Source organism: Corvus moneduloides, chromosome 3, assembly GCF_009650955.1.
Source record: "Corvus moneduloides isolate bCorMon1 chromosome 3, bCorMon1.pri, whole genome shotgun sequence".
NCBI classification, from domain to species: Eukaryota; Metazoa; Chordata; class Aves; order Passeriformes; family Corvidae; genus Corvus; species Corvus moneduloides.
The window spans coordinates 3,752,991-3,776,770 of record NC_045478.1 but is presented as its reverse complement, the minus strand read 5'-3'; the positions used below and the strand labels follow the sequence as shown (position 1 = coordinate 3,776,770).

General features: G+C 43.6%; 1 protein-coding gene across 2 annotated transcripts in view; it reads right to left on the bottom strand.

The window, feature by feature from the left end:
- Positions 1-23,408, bottom strand: part of PKHD1 (PKHD1 ciliary IPT domain containing fibrocystin/polyductin) — a 244,280-nt gene extending 220,872 nt beyond the window's left edge. The window contains exons 1-23 of one of the 2 annotated variants that reach the window (XM_032104486.1): positions 23,269-23,408; positions 22,582-22,732; positions 21,443-21,520; positions 20,338-20,482; positions 19,776-19,875; positions 17,613-17,670; positions 16,685-16,763; positions 14,426-14,500; positions 13,689-13,753; positions 13,029-13,068; positions 12,129-12,199; positions 10,675-10,776; positions 9,932-10,027; positions 8,695-8,830; positions 7,728-7,842; positions 6,644-6,919; positions 6,095-6,181; positions 5,369-5,462; positions 4,775-4,917; positions 3,952-4,082; positions 2,991-3,175; positions 2,368-2,506; positions 478-632 (exon numbers count right to left, since the gene is read on the bottom strand). In XM_032104486.1, coding sequence (XP_031960377.1) covers positions 478-632; positions 2,368-2,506; positions 2,991-3,175; positions 3,952-4,082; positions 4,775-4,917; positions 5,369-5,462; positions 6,095-6,181; positions 6,644-6,919; positions 7,728-7,842; positions 8,695-8,830; positions 9,932-10,027; positions 10,675-10,776; positions 12,129-12,199; positions 13,029-13,068; positions 13,689-13,753; positions 14,426-14,500; positions 16,685-16,763; positions 17,613-17,670; positions 19,776-19,875; positions 20,338-20,482; positions 21,443-21,520; positions 22,582-22,633 — 2,422 coding nt within the window. In that variant the 5' untranslated portion in view covers positions 22,634-22,732; positions 23,269-23,408. The remainder of the gene's footprint in view (positions 1-477; positions 633-2,367; positions 2,507-2,990; positions 3,176-3,951; positions 4,083-4,774; positions 4,918-5,368; positions 5,463-6,094; positions 6,182-6,643; positions 6,920-7,727; positions 7,843-8,694; positions 8,831-9,931; positions 10,028-10,674; positions 10,777-12,128; positions 12,200-13,028; positions 13,069-13,688; positions 13,754-14,425; positions 14,501-16,684; positions 16,764-17,612; positions 17,671-19,775; positions 19,876-20,337; positions 20,483-21,442; positions 21,521-22,581; positions 22,733-23,268) is intronic. The other variant, XM_032104487.1, reaches the window with a different exon arrangement.
- Between the last annotated feature and the right edge of the window lie 372 nt (positions 23,409-23,780).

Genomic DNA, 23,780 nt, shown 5'->3' with positions numbered 1-23,780 from the left:
TCTGCCTGCTCCTAGGAAACGAAGGGGTTTCATTTTAAGTGCAAGCCTGTCCGTGGTTCAAACCTCTGCAGCTGCCAAAACAGTGAAATTTATTGGACCCTAAACACCAAAAGATCATAGAATTATAGAATAGAACTGTAGAATGATTGGGATTGGAAAGGACCTTTAAAGGTCATCTAATCCAAGCAATGAATCCTAGACCAGGTTGCTCAAAGCCCCATCCAATCTGACCTCAAATGTTTCCAGAGATGGGGCATCTACCACCTCTTTGGACAAACTGTGCCACTGTTTTCCCACCCTCATCATGACGAAAATTCTTCCTTATGTCTAATCTGAAGATCATCTGCACTATTTAAAAACAACCAACCTGGCCTGGAGCACACCCAGGGATGGGGCAGCCAAAACTTCTCTGGCTATTAATTCTTCCCTTGGCTTCCTGCTCAGGAAACCCAGGCCCTGACTTGCATCTTCCCTTACCTGGTATCACTGTATTGGCCAAGTGGATGTGGAAGGTCCCTCCAAGAGCTGGGGATGACTTCTGCAGCCTCTGGATGGTGAGGCTGACTCTCACGTCCTCCGTGGAGACGTAGAGGTATCCATGCTCCTCGGAGCCCTCCTCAAGCACTGCACCTCTGTGAGACAGAGAGGGGGTCACAGGAAGACATCAGCAGTGGAGACCCCCACTCCTGACACTCCTGTGTCAACCAGCAGCTGAGGGGCACCTTTAGGAGCAACACTCATGAAGGATTTAAAGGAAATGCACCCAGGCCTCAAACAAAACTGGATATTCCCAACTTCCAACTGCATTAGGCAGGCACTGCAACAGCAGAAAATGATGGAAAATGACCTTTTAAAATTAATGATGGAAGAAATAATTTAAACACCATCAAGCGCCAGGGAGTGCTACCCCAGTACTGGTGTTTCTAAAGGACCAGCTCAGTGCAGCCTGGACAGCATCTGCAACATAAAAGCAAAAAATATTTCCTATTTCCCCCTGTAATCTCCTCGAGTCCATGAAAATTTCAACTCCCCTGAGTAACAGGAAGATTCCATATTGTACAATCATTAAGGTTGGAAAGCACCCCTAAGATCAAACCCAGCATTACCAGATCCACCATTAAACCACGCCCCCACACACCACATCTGAACTGGAGTAATTCATGTTCACCCGAAGTCCACTTTCTAAAAGTTAAAATGCTTTTCTCCTTCGCCACTAAAATTCTCGTGTTTCAAGGGGAAAGGAGTCTCTCTGTGGTACAACGATGCCACCGTGTGTTAAGAATCTGGATAACAAGTGTCTTCTGGAGAGCAAATCGCCAGACAGTAAAACCAAAAGAATCACTGAGCTCTTTGTACAGCTGGTACAAGATTTTAGACAATTTTCCTGTTCCGACAGGAGTAGGATTTGTGTTGGATTAAATCACAGTCCGTGCTCAGTGATGAGAAAGAGCCAGGTTTGTTTTGAGGATTTCCAAAGACAGTGCTCAGCGCACTCATTTTTATAGCTTGTGCTGATTCCTGCTTTTCTCTGATATCTTCCTCTGTGAGATGGAAAAGTCCACCCATGCCAAGCACCCTTTTTTCATATTGGTGGGAGGTACTGCGATCAATCCACCTCTTAATCCTCTTTTTATTAGCTAAACAGGTGGAGCTTCTTAAACCTTCCTTTCCTAGGCATTTTCTTCAGCTCCATAATGATGCTCATGGCATTTTTTTCCCATTTTTTTCTAAATACATTTGAAAAATTTGTTCATCAGTGCTATTTTCAGCATTGCAATGTCAGTCTTCAGGCTCCACACAGGAGTAAAGACTTTTCTTCTTCCTGCTAGTTACACCTCTGGTGACACATCTCAACCACCACAAACATCCGCCTGTATTCTCATCCCTGTCCTTTCCTGTTGGTGGTTTGTGTCAGGATACTACATTTGACTCATCTGGATACAATCCAACCTTTACAGGACTTATTTTCTGCCAGTGCAAACTTTTAATGTTACAGTCTCTGATCTAGTTAGAGACTATGGCTCCGATTCCTCTGTCATTGTTGGGAGGAACAGAAACCTCATCTCAGCAAACAAGGACACCTAAGGTGGATTTCCAGTGCCTAATGTGGGAATTGGTGTCATTAAAGCTGTTATGGAAACACCTCTGGATGATCTTCATCCACTGTTCCAGAAGAGCTTAGATTTCCTTCCAGTCCTACATCACACCTTGGTGACCCACGGACATCTGACACCCCAAGTTATCTCAAACTTATCAAGCAACTCTTGTTTTCAGCAACTGAACCCAGCTGAAAACCAGCTCCAGACACGCTGGGGGAACTGCAAGAGGTGTTACAGAGTATTGAGATGAGCTACTCGCTGTCCCTACCTTGGGGAGAGAAGGGGCACACTAGCACCACAGCCAGACACCCTCCAGGACACGTTGTAGGTGGGAGGAGACCCCACCACAGACACTGCTTCAATTATCCTCCCTCCTGGCCAGGGAGGTTTGGGGTCTCTCTGAGAAACTGAAAGAAAAAACACAAATATTCACCAGAGCAAGGAGAGCAGAGCTGACTGTGCCCAGGTTTTTGCCATTTCATAGCTGGAAGCACCTGCTTGGGGATTTTTAGTTTTCAGTTATATTTCATAGAATCATTAAGGTTGGAAAAGGCCTCTAAGTCCACTGTGTGGACCATTCCCCAGCATTGCCCAGTCCACCACTAACCCATGTCCCCAAGTGCCACATCTACACATTTTTGAACCTCTCCGGGTTCACTGTGGTGATTTCACCACAGTCTGATCCATTATTTATTTTCAAATAAACCAAGAATATTGATATTTTGGTAATTCCTTCTTGACTGCTGTCACCAAAAAAAAAAAAGTTCAAGAAAAGAAAATTATTTTTGTGCCTGTTGCAAAATTTCCCTTTGAAAAAGTTTTATCCAGCTTTATTGCTATAGATTTAATGGAATATCCTGGGGAAGAAAAAACCAAAAGAGATGCCTTTACCAATCACAGCTCTGTCAGCAATGATGAGTTCATCAAGATAAAATGATCCAGGTGTTTCTTTTTGCAGTACAGGGCTCTGCAAGTTTATCTGATGCACAAATACCGGGGAATTGGCTGGGAGGTCCTGGAGAAGCACAGAGAGGGTCACACACCTCTTCCAGAGGTCAGTGCAGGTGAATGTCCAGCTGGAAGACACCAAGGTTGGGACAACAATCGAATTTGAGGTGATTGTGAAGATTCGAGGTAATACCAGCTCCTGTTGTTATTTCTACTCTAACACAAGCCAAGCCACATGCTCAGTGGTTTGTGATCACTCACCATGTCCTTGTTGGGTTTTCCACAGTGAGAAATAAGGATTTAGATCTCTGCTTATGTTTCCACCCCTGCATCACAAGAGTGGGATATGGGAATGACTACACCTGCTTTATTTTTGGCAAAATCCCACAGTGGCATCAGTGACCTCAATGGGGGTCAAGCCAGAATTCAACCCCTCAGCTCTCTCCAAGTTCTTCAGACACTCCTGATTTTTTTTTTAAGTCTGCCTGCCCTAAGCTTTATGTTTTCTACCCTCGGAATTTGAAGTGAATAAAGAAAATCAAAGGTTACACCAATTTTCAAAGCTTCCAAAGGGTGGAGGAAAAACCAATCAATTCTCTCTCTTACTGCAGAAAATCTACTGGGAAAGAAACTTGGAAATTGATGTCCTCAAAAATCTTCAAGTATACCTGTGTATCACTGAGATGAGATACTGCATGTAGCAAGAAACATGGAAATTTACTCATTAAATCCTCGAAAAAGTACGAAAACGCATTCCAGGAATGCCTCTGCAGGGACAGAGCTTTTGTCAGATTACTCCAACTGAGAAATTGTTCCTATATAAATAAGAACTTCCCTCAGTTTTCCCACTGCACCTTCTTACAATGCAAAATATAAACTCTGATAACTAAAATTTCCTGGATACCTTTTAGAGTTGGTTTCATTGAAGTGCCACGGGCAGGTGAGGTTCCTTCTCACTGGACATGAAGAGACATTGGTGTAGGACACTGAGAGATGAAAGATGTTGCTCATATGGCCTTTATGTGCAAAACACGCCTGCAAAAATGGGGAGAAGATTTTCACCAATCAAAACACAGGTAGTTTATATATAATGTACATGGGAGATGAAGGAAGATACCCTGTGTGAATTCTGGTTTAACACTGGGTTGTTTGGCCTGGAGAAAACAGAACTCCACGGAGACCTTAAAGCCTCTTCCAGTGCCTAAAGGGGCTCCAAGAGAGCTGGAGAGGGAATAACAGCTGTAGAAGATGGTTTGTGGCACCAGGAGTGCCACAACATGGCATCAAACTGGCCCCTGGGGCTTCCCTGAGCTTTTGGGTTCATTCCTATCAAAAGTAGGAGATGAGCAGGAAAGTGACCAATAATGGACCACCAAAATAACAAAAGGTTTTTTTCCTTTTGTCAAGAAGTGGTCGTCCCTGCGTCTTCCACCTTTCCCCAACACCATCCCATTTTTTCCTTTCCCACAGCAAGGGTTGTGTCCCCAGGAACAGTCAACAGCCAGGTGTGTTAAACAGTATTTACATCTCAGAGATACAAAACCACTCTCACACCCAATAAAAGATGCTCTGCTCTGTGCTAAGACATGATCCTTTGTAGATTTGGGGCAATTCTAAGCAGACTTAATAATAAAGAAGACTTTATGTTGTCAATTAGACTCTGAGCATTCAGTGCCCAGTGCAAGCTGCTCGCTGAGAACAGCGATTCGTTAAGAGCAGCCACTCACATGTGTGTATTCAGTAAGGTCATATCTTGGTAGTGCTGGTGGGGAAGTTTTCACCAGCTGGCTTGGTCTGTGGATGCTGAACCTCCCACAGAACGGCTCAGTTCCACTGACAATGTGTCCTGTGGTGATGATGTTCTTCATATCTGACATATGAAAAACAAGACAAGGAAATGAGAGGTTTCAAAGTGATTCAGAAGACACCAACTCAGACAAAATTCATGAAGATACACAAAGTGGGTATCCAAAAATTGTCAAACAGTCCTACTCTAAGTATTCTCCTGGCAGAGTTCAAGAAGTGTTTGTACAACACTCTCAGGCACAGATTCCTGGGGTTGTCCTGTACAGGGCCAGGAGCTGGATTTGATGATCCTTGTGGGTCCCTTCCAACCCTGGATATTCTATCATGATGATTACTATACTGATCATGTTGTTTTTCATGCATACACACAATGAATAAATGATAAATATAAATGCATCCTTATACCCATTAAAAGTGTAAATTTACTACCACTAAAAGTTTAAAGAACATTTATGTCATAAAAGCAGATCAATTCTCACAAAAAGTACTGCTTATTTGCCACAGAAGTTCCCTACCTTCTTTCTCAAAACCATGGCGAAAAAGGATTTTAGCAGAATTTGGCTCCATTTCACATCTCACTGAAAGGAGTTCCTCTATTGCTGTTTGCACCTTTAAAAGAAATTAAGAAAGTGAAAAGCAGCCAGTTACAATCATTTCAGCAGAGACTTCAACACACACATCATCACTTCATTTTTTCACCAGCCAGGGATCGGTGGCACAGCAGCTCTGAATAAGCAGGTAGCCAAATATTACAAGAATAAAAATTTTAAATAATAATATAACAAAATTTATCTCAACAGAGTGTAAACTTTCATGTCTGACAGCTTTCAGGGGTGTGGGACATCCTCAGTCTAATGACTGTCGTGGAGCCATCACTCAGGGTCACTCTAAGATTAAAAAACAGCCACATCAAGAGACTGTGGGCTGTTGGAGAAGCCAGAGCCATACAGCACACATCTGGCATTAGAGAAGTCCAAAGATCTGGATCAATGCAAGCCCAAGGTATCTGGGTGTTGTGATACGCTTAGAATACACCTGGGAGTCAGTGTTCACAAAACAAAAAAAAAATCACATTGTAAGACATTCTCAGTTAAAAAAAAAAACACATAAAAATAATTTACTCCTATATCACATTAACTTTATCTCAGCTCCTGGGCCAAATCTTAACTTCTGTCAAGCACCAGAGTTCCACCAATTCCATCCCAGCAGAGGACCCTGTGTCTGTGTTTAACAGCACCTACCTGGTGAGCTGTAGCATTTGTGGGGATCATTCTCAGCATGTTATTCCAGGAGATACTGAAATAGCCTGTACCAGACACAGTCAACATCTGGTTAAAAAAGAGAAGCAAATAAAGAAATTAAAATAGATGCAAACTTCATGAGACACACACTTCAAACCTGGCATCTTCTGCTGAAGAGGATTTTACAACCAGCGTTTTGCCTTTTTAAGCCTCTGTAAACCAGGGATCCCTTCCAAGAGTCATTTCAGCTACTCTTGAACTGCTCCTGTCCTACAAGGAACGGGATTCTTAGATTAACAGGAGCACAAGGGGTACATGACCTGTGCAGCTGCAAATGGTCCTTAAAGCTCCCGACCTTCAGGAGTTTCACCATTAGGAAAAAACTTCCCTCATTCCTGAGGGCTTACACACACCCACTAACGTATGTAAAAACCACAGACAACTTCAGCTCACAATGCTCTTCTCATCAGCTGTCTCAGAAGGTTGAAAACAAGGTGGAAACACACATTTTTTCACATCTAGCACCAACAAGGCAGTTGCAGCACTGACCTGCACTTCTGGAAGTCGCAAGGCACGAGCCCGAATTTCGTGCTTTTCAACGCAGTAGTTGTTCACCACATCGGGGTTCAGCCACGTGTTGTGTATCTGGACTCCAACTCTCATCCCCTTGCTGGGTGTCTTTCCATGATGCAGTGCTTCCAGGTAGTACCTGGAACCAGCAGTGAGCTCAAATTTCTGGGATTTTGGCTGCCACAGTTCACTCCAGTTCTTCACCCAGTTCTCCGACCACTCTGAATTGCCAGCAGGGAGAGAAGCAATTCTCACCTGTGTGCAGAACATCCAAATCACAGAATCATAGAATGATGTGGATGGGAAGGGTCCTGAAAAACCATCATGTTCCATCCCTTGCCACGGGCAGGACACCTTCTGCTATCCCAGGTTGCTCCAAGCCCAGTCCGACCTGGCCTTGGACACTGCCAGGGATCCAGGGGCAGCCAGAACTTCTCTGGGCAACCTGTGCCAGGGCTTTGCCACCCTCAGAGTCAAAAATTTCTTCCTACTCTCTCTCAGTTTGAAGCCATTAAAGCAGTTGGTGACCTCTCTCCAGCCACAAAAGCATTTAGTCCAATGCCACAGCTCCAAAAACAAAAAAAAAAAAAAACCCAATATATTTGTGTTTATAACTGATAACCGTGGGTTGATGGCTGACAAATTCCTTCCCATTATGTAGGAAAAAGCCACAATCTGAAAGAGCTTTGGTTTAAGGTTCAATATCACAAAGAAGATGATTCTTATGGCTCACCCTAGCACTAGTAACAGTTCCCCAAATAACTTTTCATGTATGACTTCAGTTCAGACAGAAATGTGCTGAACTAACAAAAAAAAGTCTTCTAGAAAAGACAATCAATGCCTCTGGTTGCAAGAGTGAGTATTTTATGAGCTAAAAACCCGAAAGGGTTGATGTAAAATATCAAATATAATCACACAGATTTCACTCTGCAATACATTTATAAGAGACAATAAACCAATCCACACTGGGAAAATTCCTACTTGTTATCACCTTAATTAAAACCCTTTTCATCCTCATTTTTCATTTTCATTTCATCTCATTTTTCTCTGCCAAGACTAATACCTTCTGTTCTGGATCTTGGGACAAACTTAAGTAGAGAGATGCCTGCCCATCTGCCTGAATCCAAAAGGTGTAATTGTTGGTCTGAGGAGCCACAAAAAAACCACGGAGTCTGGAGCTAAGCAAAAAGAGAACATCCATAATATACAAGAGTTACAGCAAAGAAAACCCCAAAACAACAAACCATCCCCACACCCCACCTTCACACCTACACAGAGTAACAAGAAAACATCTTTAAACCAAGTTTTAACAAAACAAACCTTGCTATTTTAAAGCTGAAGTAACCTCAAAATGACCCGATTTCACATTAAATGTCAATTGTGCCTTACAAAAGTTTCAAAAAGGAAAGAAAAAACAGCTCCATGAAACCAAGTATGATTTTGTTGGTGGCCACTTTAGTGCGTTTCTTCTCAAACAAGGTCTTAACCCTGACCATGCAGGAAAAAGCCAAAACCACCCTCAGAATCAAACAACAAAAACAGAGAAGTGGTAGAAAAATGTAAGAATTCATGCACATTGTACAGTCTTTCAAGGTCATATCTGAAGAGGCAGTGGGAACCAGCACAGTTCAGGAATTTATTTATTTGTATAAACTTCACCTTTGCTGCCAACATCAGCCAAGAATCTGCCCCTCCACATCTAGCCAGAGTTCCAGCCCAAAATGGCCTCAAACTGGAGCTCCTTCTATTTCCACAACTTTTTTTTTTTTTTTTTTTTTTTTTTTGGTGGTATTTCAGCATATCTAGGCCAGGTAGAGCAGAAATACTGAGGGAAGGCAACAGGAGGAAAAATAAAGCACTTCACTGCATATTTTAAGCTTCAAAAGGACCTGGGAGCAAAGGGTTTTCTTTGATTTATAGGAGCTATACAGTGAGGCTCTGCTGTAAAGAGCTGTCAGGTGTTTTTGCTGCACCTTACACTGCTAAAGGTGATTGCCATGGCTTCGTCTCTTTTTAAGATCACTGAGTACCTGAAGGACTTCTTTGCCCCAGACAGAAACCTTGCTGGGGAGCTGGCATTAGGTACAAACTGCCATCTGTATCCAGGACCTGCTGCTGTCAGATCAGAGGCATCATCCCAGACTTCAAAGAGAAGCCCTCTGTTTCCTAGAAAGTTAAAACAAAAGTATTCTCAGCAGCAGCCAGCAGAAATCCCAGAGCACTTGCTGGAATCAGTGGTGTAGGAGGCAGGCCAGAGAGAAAATTTTAATAATAAATTGGTTCTGTTTGTGGGGTATTTTGCAGTCTAAGGCAGAACACAGATCTCGCCTAAGGGAATTTGTTTTACCTTGAAATCCTCCACCAGAAATAACAAAACTCTGCAGAGAGCAGAGCATCCAACCAGCTCACATGTCTGCTCTTGCAGGAAAAGGCACTGAGGTGACCCACAGTCAAAGTTAAGCCTCATTTTATGCACTACAGTCTCCTGCAATGCTCCACTCGAGGAGTGCCCCAGCAGCCTCTGCAGTAACTCCAGTTCAGCCATCCTTCCTCTAAATATTATTCAGGCCTTTTTCTGCTCATTTTCCACAGCCCTGCACACCAGTCTGACAATCCTCCCACCATCTCCTGTCTGCACTTGGTGGGGTGAGCTCTCCACCTTGGTTTTCCTGGCTATAGAATCACAGAATAGTTTGGAAGGGACCATTCAAGTTTATCCAGTCCAACCCCCTGCCTCGAGAAGGGACATCTCCAACTAGAGCAGGTTGCTCAGAGCTGCACCCAAACTGGCCTTGAATGTTTCCAGGGATGGAGCATCCACCTCCTTTCTGGGCAACCTGTGCCATGGCCTCACCCCCCTCATCGTAAAAAAATACCTTCCTTAGACCTAATTTAAATGCACACCCTTTTAATTTAAAAAACATCACCCCCTGTCCTATCACTACAGTCCCTAATAAAAGTTTATCCCCATATTTCTGAAAGCCCCCTTTAGGCACTGGAAGGGGCTCTCAGGTCTCCCTGGAGCCTTCTTTTCTCTGGGCTGGACAACCCCAGCTCTCTCACATATCTTTCCTCATAGCAGAGGTGCTCCAGCCTTTGGATTATTTGTAGTACCCTTCCCTACCCACCCCAAAAGAAACTGGCTTGATGTCAAAGCAGACAATCTTTTGGAAAGCCCTGTTTCTTGATTGCATTCAGCACCAAAAGGTTTCTGCCCTGCATTTCTGTGTGTGTTTGCTAATTTGGAGCTTCAGTTGAACACCTTACCTGGCTGGGGGACACCAGGTCTCCTGCCCTTGCCAACAGGCCCAGTGGTGCATTTGATTTCCCAGGGAGAGACGTGCTTGACCTTACAGGGAACACCTGCCAGCCGGGAAAGGAGACAAATGTGCCATGGGAAACCTGGAAACACAGCTGAGCCACAGCATAAACCCATCTTAGAGTCATGGAATGGTTTGGGTTGGAAGGGACCTTACAAACAAGTAGTTCCACGCCTTTCCATGTACAGGGACACCTTCCACTAGACCAGGTTGTTCTGTTGGAGCTCCTTTAGGTGCTCCAAGGTCTCCTTGGAGCCTTCTTTTCTCCAATCTGAACAGCCCCATCTGTCTCAGCCTTTCCTTATAGTAGAGGTGTTCTATCCCTCTGATCATTTTTGTGTCCCTCCTCTGGACTCACTCCAAGAGATCCATGTTTTTCTCGTGCTGAGGACCCTGGATGTGGTACTCTGGGTGGGGTCTCACTGGAGCAGAGAGGCAGAATCCCCTGCATCCACCTTGTTCCCAAAAGGGTCCACACTTTGCTGCAACCCTGGGCTGGTACTACCAGAAAACAGAACAGTTCTTTCCCACAGTCAGAAAAACTGGACCTTCCCAGGGGTGAGTCCTACAATTCCCACATTGGTATCCCTGAACATCACTTGGGGTTTGTGATCAGGGCCAAACTGGAATTAAAAAAAAATAACAAAAAAGAAAACAACAAAAAAACCCCCCACATATTTCTTCTGTTACCTGCAGCAGTGACCTGCACTGGCTCCTCAAAGAAATCCCCGGTGACAGTGAGATCAGTGCCCCCTCCCAGGCTCCCTCCAGCTGGGAACACAGATAGTATCTCTGCAAGGGAAGGAAAAGGAGGATCTGAGCCTTTCAGAGGCTAATCCCAGCCCCATTTCTGGGAAAGCCTGCAGTGCACTTGCACTGCTTCCAGCCAGAGAGGCTCCTGTGAGTGAAACCAGCATCTCACTGATCCCTTTTTTTGGCAGCCTCTGTGATGACACCAGGAATGAACAACACGGATAATTTGGCCACATGACAGGGGAAACACTGCAATGCTTGGGCTGTTACTCAGCAGTGGCTGCATCTGTCATGCTCAGATTGCAAACTGCTCTATTCCATGCTATCGAGGAGCTCTGCAAAGAAAAAACCAACAAAAAAAAAAAACAGAATTAAAACTGTTTTAATCCTTTTGACCTTCTCTGACTCACTTCTCAATTTAGCCCTGAGGTTTCAATGCTACCACACTTTCCAATCACCCCTCAGACTTCAGGGACAAATGGAGGGAGCTGAACATCTGAGTTTCCACATCATGACCATGAGATCCTTTCAGGATTTTATCTGTTACAGTTGTGCCATTCCACAGGAAAATTATTTTTCTCTTTCATGACATTTACCCACTTTGCGCTCATGTTCTGATTTAACCACCCAGTTCTACTTGTATAGCTCTGAAAAAAAAAAAAAAGACTAATAAGGAAAAGGTGAGGGATTTTGGCCTATACCTGCTTCTTTTTTGTTAATTCATCTGGTATTGAAACATTAATTGGACAATATTGGCTGCTGACTAGCACAGTACCCTCTATGGGGCAGATCTAGAAGATCTTTCTGCTTGTGTTCTGCCCACAGCCAACTGCATGCAGAGTTATTTCATTTTACTCTGCCTTAAATTGTAAATAAAGACACAAAATTACCCTTCTTAACAAAGTGTTGCCCACAAAGCATCTTGAACTGTCACGTGTAGATTAATTTTTATGTATCTTAAATAATTTTTTTAATGAATGGTGCAGCACTCTGCCATTATCCACTTTACCAGAATTTAATTTTTGGAGTAGCTGAACATCATCTCCTCCCTGTAGCTGATGTGAGAGTTCTCATCCTGAGGTCTGCATTTCCAAAATTTCAGCCTTACCAAAATACAGAGTGATTTAAGGGGGAAAAGTTTCTCTATGAGCAACACCTCAAGTCTATAACTGATCTGACAGGACAAGGAACAATACACACAAATCTGGTTATCTCATCATTTTTGATCTGCAGCTTTTTGCTTAGTCAAGCCCTTACCAGGGGAGTGGAACACCAAAATGAGGACAAAACATGATTAAATCCCTGGGAAAAGCAACAGTGAGAGGCCTTTTCTTAGACCACACTGGAACTGCTGGAAGACAGTGCAGCCAGCGAGGAGGATCAGTGAATACCTGGATGAGTTTGATACAGGAAAAGCTCCTGCTTGGCACTGATGAGCCAAGCACCTTTGTGCACTGCTGACCTGCAAGACAGAAAACACCTGAGAGATCCTGGGCTGTGTAAATAAAAGCAGAACTTCATTTGGAAGAGCTGGACACTCACTCTCCAGAGGAGCAGTGGAACATTTCTGCAAGCTCCAACAACTCCTTTCACCAGCACATTGAGGCATTCATTCATGAGACCCCATTACATGGCTGAAACACTTTACTAGAAGTACTAACACATTGTAAAGTATGTTTTGACATGGTCAGAACCTATTTTCACTTCCTTTTATGGTTAAATTCTTTCCTATTTGGATGAATAGCAAGGTGAAAAGATTTTATTTAGCTAGTTTTAACAGATCACAGAATCACAGAATGCCTTGAGTGGGAAGGGACCTTAAAGCTCACCTCATTCCACCCCCTGCCATGGGCAGAGACACCTTCCACTATCCCAGCTTGCTCCAAGCCCCTCCAACCTGGCCTTGGAAACTTCCAGGGATCCAGGGGCAGCCACAGCTTTTATGGGCACCCTGTGCCAGGGCCTCACTGCCCTCACAGGTAAGAATTTCTCCCTAACATCCAATCTGAACCAATCCTCCTTCAGCCATTCCCCCTTTTCCAAGATAAGATGTCTTATGCTTTGGACACGGAAGGTAGAGTATAAAACACCAAAGTGGAAATACTTTGGGGAGAAACATTCTCCCATTTCATTCCAAATCTGACAACCATCTTCTCATTATAACAAAACCTTATTTCTAAGCAACGAAACACATGATTCAGGAAAGACATAATTCACTCATCCTAGACTCAAATGCAGCTCCATCCCCATGCAAAACCAGAGAAAAAGAGAGAAAAGATTATTTCACTCACTTTCCTTTGTTAAACACCGAGAAGCTGACATTGTGGGACCCTGGGGGAGAGAAAAGTGATGATGTTTTAAGGCAGAGTATGGAGTGCATCCTCCCAAGCCTTGTCCTGGTTCCCTAGGCCTGATTCTCCCTTCCTTACAACAGTAAGGAAAGTCTGTTTTACATATTTAACTCACAATACGTTTCTCAAACAGGAAGGCTGGAGCTCAAAGCCTCCACAAGAAATTAGAAACTTCTTCAGAGTGCATGGAGGAAAAATGAAAGGGATCCAACCTGCTACCGGAGAGATTGTGAATAGAAGGGAACACCCAATTTATTCCTCTAATAAAGCACTAAAGGGAAGGTCCACCACAGACAAGAAGAATTAAAGTAGGAAACTGAGCAAGGACCCCAAATCACACTGTTGCTGCCAGCAATGCCCACACCACGTCATGGGTTCCCTTCATGTTCTCCCAGGCTGTGCAGAGGACACAAACCATGGCAGGGGCTGTGCTGAAGGCTGGCAAGCCTTGATCTGAAACAGTTTTTATGGACTCAGCCCTGAGCCACATTCCCAACTTCGGAGAGAGAACAGAAACTCCTGACTGACTGACACCCTCCCTCCATCCTCTGGAGTTTTGGGAATGACAGAAACCGGTGTTTTTGACCCCTTTTCACCAACCTATGTGGCTCCCTTCCACCTGGCACTGCAGGGTCCCCAGTCCATCCTTTGCATGGATAGGGTAACTGTGGAGAGACAAAGGACTTCACTGAGCCTTGGGAGCAAAAAACAAGTAAAATATAGTAGAATCAACTAACCTAGCGAGGATGTGGGCTTATACACCCAAGCTGGTAATGGTTTGCTGTCTCTAGAAACATTAGAGTGAAGCAGGTGAGACAGGAGAGGAACAACCCATCTTCACACTAATGATGAAGAGTTCAGCGGCTTAGGAGGATGTCTCCCAGCAGCAGTGCTCCAGCTTGGCTCCTTTATACCTATTTCTAGAAGCTGATGCTATTTGTGACCTTGAGAAGTCCCATTTGAAGTAAAAAAGCTGAGCAGGAACAAGGGGAAGGTGAATTGAAGGACAAAAACGTTTCCCTTCTGTTTGCTCCTCTGCAGGTTCATAAACTGTAAGAAGGAGCAGGCAGCAAGTAAAACAGATATGCTGGCATTGCATCAACCCTCTGGAGTCATGGAATGACACAATTCTCGTCATTAACTCGCGTTTACATTTGAGTGGCTGAAGCTGCAGAAAGCCAGCAGCCCTCACCCACCCCATCACAGACCAAAACGCAGGGTCTCTCCCAACTTTAGAACAAAGCAGAAGAGTTCCTCCAAAAGCCACAAATTTTTTTGTGCACAAGCTGTGCTGAGCCCTTGCACCAACACAAACCCAAAGTAAGTCAAGAACTGACATGCTTCCAGCTCTCCTGTCAGCAAAAGAGCAGAGACTGGTCCATCCATCTCCTTCTGATGTAAGAACAGCTGGCCTGGGCAAAAAAACAACAGGAAAGATATGATGTGATAGAGATGAAAAGCTAATCTGTTAAAATTAGCAGCCAATATTTTCCCAAGGGACAGGAATTTTCCCCCACTTGTTTCTAATATTTATTAACCTTCTAGAAAATGGGACAAGCCCTAATCCCTCATCTGTGCACCTGCCAAGTATGTTCCCCAAATACTGTGGGAGCTGCACCTCTGTGAGAGTGCAGCAGGACCCTCTTGGAGACACCCCATGCCAGCTCTGAATGATCCAATCCCTCCTCCCTGAGGGCAAGGCTGAGCTCCAGAAGGACAATACCCACCCACACCTTCCAAAACCAGCAGGGCAGCATCAACTACAGCAAGTACAGTCAAGATGCAGCTCAGCCTCTTCTTTATTTCATTGAGGAAAAGCATTATAAACAACTTCTGGCAGAAATCACCCAAGTCCCTGACAACAACAAATTTAAATATCTGTTCCTTAAAGAATCGATATGGGACACCTTCCACTGGACAGGAAGAAGCAGGTGAGAGGAATAAATTCAGAGTAATTAGCAGAATAAGCAAAGGCTGGCAATGATTCCTTGAGAATTAACAGGCAATTAAAGGAAATAGGTAAAGACCTGTAATGCAAACACCTTGTGATGACCCATCCCTCACAGTACAGCTTTCTATGGTCCATGTTTCAGAGTGCAATTTTATGAGGCTTTACTAAAAGAGTTTGCTTTTATTAATACAGGTGGCTGATATTGAGAACCTTTCCTTTTAAGGAAGAAAAAAAGTCAGTGCTGCCAAATGTTTGCTCAGCATCACTGGACCAGTGCATCCCATACAAAGCATGGAGAAAGGTGCAGAACACACTTGAAAGTATAAAACCCATTCCTTTTTTTTGCTCCACATCCCGAATCAGCGTGACTGAGTGACAGACTGCTCTGGTCAAGTCCAAGTCCCCACCTGGTACGTATTTCCTAACCCACCAAAAATGGGCAAATTATTCATGTGAAGCTACAAAGGGAACCTGTCTGGTATGCTGGGATTTTGAGGCCATTTCCTTTTGGTGAGGTTGAGCTGTAAATGAGTAATCTGGCAGCAGAGCACTGCAGGCACGTCCAGCCTGCACTCAGACAGAGCAGCCTTTCTTGCCTCTGATCAAAGGTTCCACAGCTCCACCAGAGGCAGGTAAAACAATAATTGATACCAAACAAAGGATGCTGATGGGCACAGTGTAGGGATGGCATGGCAGGAATCTGCACTGGCTTTCCTTCATGCCAGCAGGGAGTTTAATCACTTAGGAAGGGCATTTCCTTTCAGCCTGAAAAGTCATTAAAAGCATCTAGTGGTTAAATATCTGATGCTTCAACTAAAATTTCTAACTACCAAGAATACACACCTTTCCTGGCTCCTGAAATGAGCCTTAAGCTGCCAGCAGAGTAACTATGGATAAATAGTTTATCTTTAAAATACTTACCTGGTCTTAGTTCTTCGCTGCCGTTGGCACAGAAATCATAAATTAACATTTGATAACATATCCATACATATGGAGATACATATGACACACAGCAGGACGGTGTCGATGCTCATTTTGGATTCACTGTGCTTAAAGGGGCTGCTGTCCTAAAATAAGGGTTTTTTTTAAACCTACCTGCTTTTCTCTGTTGCACGCAACCACAGAAAAAACATTTTAAAAAATATCAAACATTTGAGAACAAGAAAACAACTACAGAGTGTTTAAAGCAGTGAAAAACAAAGCTTTTGTCTCAAAATACTCCTCTTTAGTCTTCTGGCTCACCAGAGCATTAGCTTCAAACTAATATTTTTTTTTCGAAAAAAAAAAAATGCAAATGGAAAGGGGAAAATTTATTTAACTTTTTGGCTCTGACATTATTTTAATTAGTTAAATTTTAATTTGCTAGCCAAAATAAAATCTACAGCAGCCAGTTGCAATTACAGTATAATTCACACTGAGCTGTGATTGACTGTGCTGCCAGTAAACAAACCAACCAGCTTAATGGACCAGTTGCAATTAGATTAACAAAGTTTGCTGGAGCCCAACTCATGAGCTGCAATAAACCACAAAGGAAGCAAATGGCAATTCTGGGCCAACTGGTTGCAATTTATTGCTGTCGAGGAGGCTGATGGAAGAAATACCAATTTACAGGGACTGCAGAAGATAGCTGAGTGTTCGTAATTACCCATCAATATAATCCACGTTGAAGTCCAGGGTATCATATCTGCCAGCAATTGTCTTCCCATGAATCTGTATTAAATTTCCTGTTTAAGAGGAAATGGAAATTGAAGAGAGTCTTTTAAAAGCAGAGAACTTACTTGCAGATTTTCTGAGCTGAACAAAAGGAATTCGTGGTCTTCATGAATGTTGCAGAGGTTCCTAGCTGCCTGCACTGAAGGTACTCTCAGCTTTTACCTTGGCTCAAGATGATTTTGCACTTCATTCACTTTTCTCGAAGCATATGTCTTTGTTCCCCACCAAAAAACCCAAATTCATTCCATTTTTTTTTTTGCAGATCTGTATTTGCACTGAGTTGACAATTTTTCCTCAACTCTTTTGTTAGCCAAACCCCACACTCTCACCCAGTTCCACTGTAGGACCTCATGAGACAACCAAAATTACATCATTTGTACACCAGACAGGGTGAAGGTCTAAAGCAGGACTTTGGCATATCTGTGGCCAGATTATTCTCCTGCTCTTCACACACACTGGGAGGTGAAACATCCAGCATACACACAGAAACCTTCATACTGACACCCTAAAGCGAGGCATGAGAATCTAGGGATGAACTACACCTGAAAATAATTGGAAATTAAGGACTGACTTAGACTGAGAATCATCTGTGCAATCTGATCATTCAAGTGTCTGACTGAACTCTTGAGAGACCAAAATCTTTTGATTAATCGTGACTTTGAGGATCAAACTTTCAATTTTCTCTAAAGAAACCTGGATATGCAAAAATAACAGAAATACGGAAAAAAATCTGGCCTATTCCAGCTAATTTTTCAGACTAAAACCAGCGAATGACTTCTCACGTAACTTTGAAATCTGATCTAAAGCCCCAATAAGCGAAAGGTCTGTATGGCAGTACAGATTAAAGAAAGGTCCTGTACCTGGGGTGCCAGATGATGGATTAATTTGGTAAATCACAGGTGTCTGCTTGGCTGAGAACTGCAAAGAGAAATCTGTAGTGAAATGGCAGCTTTTTCTGCAGCAGTCCAACCCCTCCTGATGGTGCATTGCTCACACCCCACCAGCAGCTGCATTTCAGAGTCACACTCCAGGTCTGATCTTTGAAGCAGAATCCTGCTCTGGGAAGGGAGTAAGGAGAAATATTCCCTTCTTACCCCCTTGCCTTTCAGAGCCTGGGTTAAAGCTGGTTTTACCTCCTCTCTTGTGCTCAAATTGCCCATCCTGGCTTGTTCCAGTGTCAGAAGATACACTTTAATACAATATCAGATTTCTAAGTCATGCTTTAGCTGAAGTGAAAACCTGAATTTTATCTTGAATTTTGACACCATTTTTTTTCCCAGTAGTATATCCTTTAGAACTATTTCATCATCACAGATGTGAAATACTTCAGTCACCCTTTATCAAGTTTGTTGGGTACCCTAAAGCAGTGGAGCAAAAAAAGACCTTGTATTGGTCCATCTTACAGCAATACAACAGAGATTTCTTCGGGAAAGCACTACCTTGGCCACTGAGGAAAAAAAACCCTGAAAATCATCAAGTCCAACCATTAATCCAACACTGCTAAATTCACTAAACCATGTCCCCAAGTGCCACATCTACACATCTTTTAAATCCCTTTAGGAGTGGTGAAGACATCACTGCCCTGGTGTTTGGCAATCCTTTGGGGAAAAAATTTTCCCTAATATCCAACCTAAACCTCCCCTGGTGCAACTTGAGGCAATTTTCTTGTCCTGTGTCTTGTAACTTGGAAGCAGAGACCAACTGCCACCTGGCTGCATCCTCCTGTCAAGGAGCTGTGGAGAGTGAGAAGGTCCTCCCTGAGCCTCCTTTTGCCCAGGCTGAGTCCCCCTAGTTGCACCTCATCAAACTTGTGCTCCAGACCTGTGTGTCCATCCTTTTTTGGACACGCTCATCTTCCCCATCTCTTTATGAACACCCTCATGTCCTCACTGGCACTTAGAGATGCTGCTGACAGCCCAATAAATATCATTAAAAATTAATTTTTTTGTATTAATTCAAAGATAGCACTGCATATGCCATGGTTTTTTTCCTAAGCTTTCCTTGAAGCCCATTTCCTTTCAGAGCTCAGCCTTTGCCTTCCCTCCTGCTCCCAGTCATGACAAAAATGAATGAGCAGCCACAAATTTCCTCCAGCAATGTCCACTTCTGGGGAGCAAAGGCAACATGACACCATACCCCAGGCTGGAGAAGATGTGGAGAAAGAAGCCAAAAGCAGCATGAAATTGGGGCCCCTGGCTGACACAAGACGTGTGAGCTGCTCAGACTTGTTGCTGCCTGCAGCAGCTTTTTCAATCTAACGAGGAGGCAAAATTAATTTTTAATATGCGTAGCTCCCAGGTCCCAGCCTCAAAACAAAGAGGCACATTGTGGTTTATTTAGCTTGGAATGTGCCTCATTAACAGCATCCCCTGGTGATTTTTCATCAGCTCTCTAAGCTAGCTGAACCACCCGATGGTTCTTCAGCTTTAATGTGCAATTTACTGAAAACACTGGGTTTTCTTGCTCAAAGTTAGCACAGAGGTGGGATGTGACTTCCAAACACACCAGGCCTTATCCCAAAGCACACAGTCATGGTTAAGGATTCTGCTCCCCGAGAGATCACAGAACCACAGAATGGTTAGTGTTGGAAGGGACCTTAAATATCATCCAGTCTCACTCCCTCCCATGGGCAGGGACAACTTCCATTATCCCACGTTGCTCCAAGCCCAACCTGGCCTTGAACACTTCCAGGAATGGGGCAGCCACAGCTTCTCTGAGCAACCCGTGCCAGGGCCTCACCATCATTACAGTAAAGAGTTTTTTCCAAACATCTAGTCTAAACCTACTCTCTCAGTTTGAAGCCACTCTCCCTGGTTTCGTCTCTAACATGCCCTTGAAAAAGTCTCCCCCCATCTTTCTTTAGCTTAGGGTTGGAACTGAATGGTCTTAGAGGCCCCTTCCAATCCAAACCATTCCATGATTCCATCCATTTCAATGTATTTCCTGTGACACAACGTTGAAGCTTGATTCCCTTCAATACCTCGAATTCTTTATCCTCACTTCTGCACTTGCTTGGTGATTACCTTGAAAGAATAGTTCCCTTTCTCCACCTCAGTCAGGTTGTTAATCACATGTCCTTTAAACATCACCTCCACGTAGTACAAACCCTCCTGGGGTGAAGACCTAGGTGGAAGAAAATGTGTAATATTATATTATTTTTATTTAGATTGTGTTTACAAAATGCCAGGACCTTCACAGGGTCTCCAATCTCAGCAAGTCCACTGAGGCTTCAATAGAGCAAAGGAGCTTTACACTGTCAGCCCAAACTTCACACATATGAACCCAAACTCTAAAACAATAATTTAAAAGACATGTGAAAGCACAGCAAGAAATCACAGTTAAGCACAGAAGGTGACAGGACATCAGAACCCTACCCAAATTAATGCTAATATAAAACACAGACATTCTCATTAGACATGCACAGACAATAATCGTTATTCATTAGTAATAAAATGACCCAGGGCTGCCTGGATCTGCAGGGCGTCTTAATCCTGGTCCGTAATTAATGGGCAGACACTGAATAAAAATGAGGGTTCTGTTTGACAAAGGGCAAGGTCTCACCCACAGCCTAACCATGGATCATACCTTGTTCTGCACCTTATACTGGGCAACTCCAAAAACAGAGGAGAGACATCACACGGCAGTCTGGGCAGGTCTGGATTCACCAGGGACACCTCCAGCTGGGATGCACTCGCTGGAGAGAGAGATTCTACCTGGAGGGCTGTTGAGCCTAAGCAAGAAAGTCAATCAGAAGAGCTCTGTGAGGACAGGATCACTCCCAGTCTCACAACAAACATTTTTGGAGGTACAACCCAGCTTCTCTAGGAATAGTGCTTAGAGCCCTCGACCAGGTTTTTTAAAATCATATTTATGTAATTTCGTGTTGTGGTGGTTTAACCCCAGCAGTCAACTTAGCTCACTCACTTTTCTCCCAGGGGGATGGGGAAGAGAATTGGAAAGGTAAAAAACATGTCCCCAGGTGCACTTCCACACATCTTTTAAATCCCCCTGGTGACTCTACCACTGCCCTGGGCAGCCTGTGCCAGCTAATAACCATGGAGCTGCTTCAGAAACCAACTCTCTTCCCAATGAATAAATATTCATCACTGTGAAAAAACAGACCAAGCTTTGGTTTTGGACCCACATGGACATGGCTTATCAGTTTCAGTGATTTTTACTTAGATCTCATGTTCCTCATAGAGTTTGAAAAGCTCCAGCATCACAGGACATATGAAGGGAGCAGATTTTTAACTTTTCTTCAATAAGAGGGCAAGAGCAGGGAAGAAATTTCTAGCCCTATATCTGCAAAATGTAAGATAAAATTTAAGGAAAAAAAACCCAAATAAGGTAAACATTTGGACTTCTGCTGCTTAGAAATAAAACTTCAGCAATAGCTTATGAAGTGATCATTTCAAGCTGATTTCATGCTATGAGTGTCACAGACGATGGCTCTGTTGGGTAGGGTTTGTCACTCCAACCACAAGCCTCAGAAGGGAGCTGATTATCTGTTAATTTTACATCCCTGGAAGTGTTCAAGGGCAGGCTGGACAGGGCTTGGAGCAACCTGGTCTAGTGGAAGGTGTCCCTGCCCACGGCAGGGGGTGGAATGAGAGGAGATTTCAGGTCCCTTCCAATCAAAACTTTCTCAGATTGTAGTTCAACACGTTCTTCATAAGGATTTAAAACTCACCATCCAGAGTGAGGGTAATCCATGTTCCTCCAGCAATGCTGCCCTCATGGGGCTTGACGAGTGATCCCAAGGCTGTCCCTGCAAAACCAAACCAGCTCCATCAGGCTGAAGGGAAATGCAAACATCTAAAATGCCTTATTCAGGATGAGACACAGAGTGATCTGAGAGAGGTCTTCCTGCTACCCCACCCTTCATTTCATTTCTCCTTCTCAGTTATCCAAAGTAATCATGTTGCCCACCCTTTTCCCCCCATCTCTCTCCCCCCTTTACAGCTCCCCTCAGGGAGATGTTGATGCCCTCAGGGTGGACCAAGCTGCAGCCTGAGCTTCCTGTCCTCCTCAAGAATTAAAGATGATAAACCTAATGTTTATTCCTTCATCTCTCAAAGAAATGTGTTTGTTGACTTCTGTGCACCCTACCAAAATTAAGGCTGCCTACAAAATATATCCTTTTCTGGCTGCAACAAAGCCTGTCCAGCAATTTCTTTCTGAAGTCTTCAGGAAAGACACACAGGCCTGGAAAAGAGCTCCTGCTTCATGATGTTAAGTCACCTATAACCTGCTATGCCCTGCCTTTCATAGAGGTACCAAATTCCTAAGATAATTTAGGATTTATTTTGGGTACCCTCGTTCTCTGAAGCTGAGAGATGAACCAGTACTTGGATTCTTTTTATGCAGCCACTGACCAGAATTTTCCAGAAGTCATTTTACAGCGATATCCAGTTTTCTGATTAACATTTTAGGAGATTTCCAACTTCTTAGCTGTTTGAATGCTATCTGACTCCACATCAGTATTGATCACCAAAGCAATATTGGACACTTTTGCATCATGAACCCTTAATATCAACATGCAGAGAGTGACATATTTATTACCAAGTGAACAAAAAACAATAGGTATGACGTGAACCCAGGTAGAACACAGAGAACAAAACATTAATCCAGAAATCTCCCCTGTGGATAAGGAAATAATGCCAAGGAAAACCAATAATAAGGGTGGACAATGTCCAGTGTGCCACAGCCAATATCCCATAGTTTTCAATGCATTTTAGGGGTTCTTCTCTACGTCTCACAGGCTGTCTGTATCCAATCCCCACTGGATTTTACAGGTGTGGTTGGAGACAACACCTCTCCCTCACCCACCTGCCAAGAATACCAGCCCAGCACTCAGCAGGAATGTTCTCCAAAGGTTCATCTTCAATGTTGGATGAGGAATTCACAAGAGTCTGGCTCCAGGACCTCCCCTGTAACTTTTAAACAAACCCCATTTGCGTTGTTTCTTCTCACTGCAAACCTGTGGGAGCAACAGCTGTGAACTCTTCTAATAATTTAAGAAATAAACATTTGAGTACTTGCAGACCAGGTCTTACTTGCTATCATAGCAAGAGATATCACGCATGTCAGGAACTGTTCTAACGTTTAAAGATAGACCATCAACTTCTCCTGCCTTCACCCTGGGTTTTGTACTAGTATGGAAAAAAAACCAAGGATAAATTAATTTAGCCACATTTTTAAATCACAAAATGGTTTTGGTTGGAAGAGACCTTAAAGATCACCCAGTTCCAACCCCCTGCCATGGAGGGGGACACCTTCCATCAGACCAGGTTGCTCCAAGCCTCATCCAACCTGGTTTCTACTGTTTATTGTACCACAAGACCTACTGTAACTACTCTCACACAATTTCTTGCACGTTTTAACACACTGCAACTTGCACGGGGCAGAGCCCAGCACCCTGGTGCAAGTGAATGCTGCATTTCAAAGCAGATGCATAAAATTTCATTTAGACTTAATTTTATTATTCTTTTAAGGACTTTTTCTGGGTTTACTTACCTTATTTGACTTGTTCTTCCTCCATTCCTCTGATGAGTTTAGTGCAGGGGCTCCAATACCAGCACAAGGGCTCCATCCCTTTGGCACCAGCTCTGCCACAGGTTTCAGGCTGGGGCTGTGTCAGTCACTCTGCCCAGTGCTGAAACCCACCAGACAAGTTTCCCAAAAGGCTCAAATCCCGTCACAGACAGCTCAGAGCTGTCCATTGAGGGTGCTTAATTATTAACCTAAGCTGCTTGCTGCCATTAACTGTTTTGTTCCAAGACTTTAATAACCATAACAAGAGTAACCTGGGGTTGTTCTTCCATTATTATATGGTTAGAGCTTCCAACAAGAGGACAACGAATCCATTTTGTCCTCTTTTTTTCCCTCCTACAACATGACAGAAAAAACGGTGGAATGGTTTCTTGATATGCTGATATTCAGTCTGGGACTGACTTTCAGAGCAAGTGGACTTCAAGGTTCCCTTTTATGTTCTTACTTCAATTTTTCCATGGTATTCCCAACAGCAT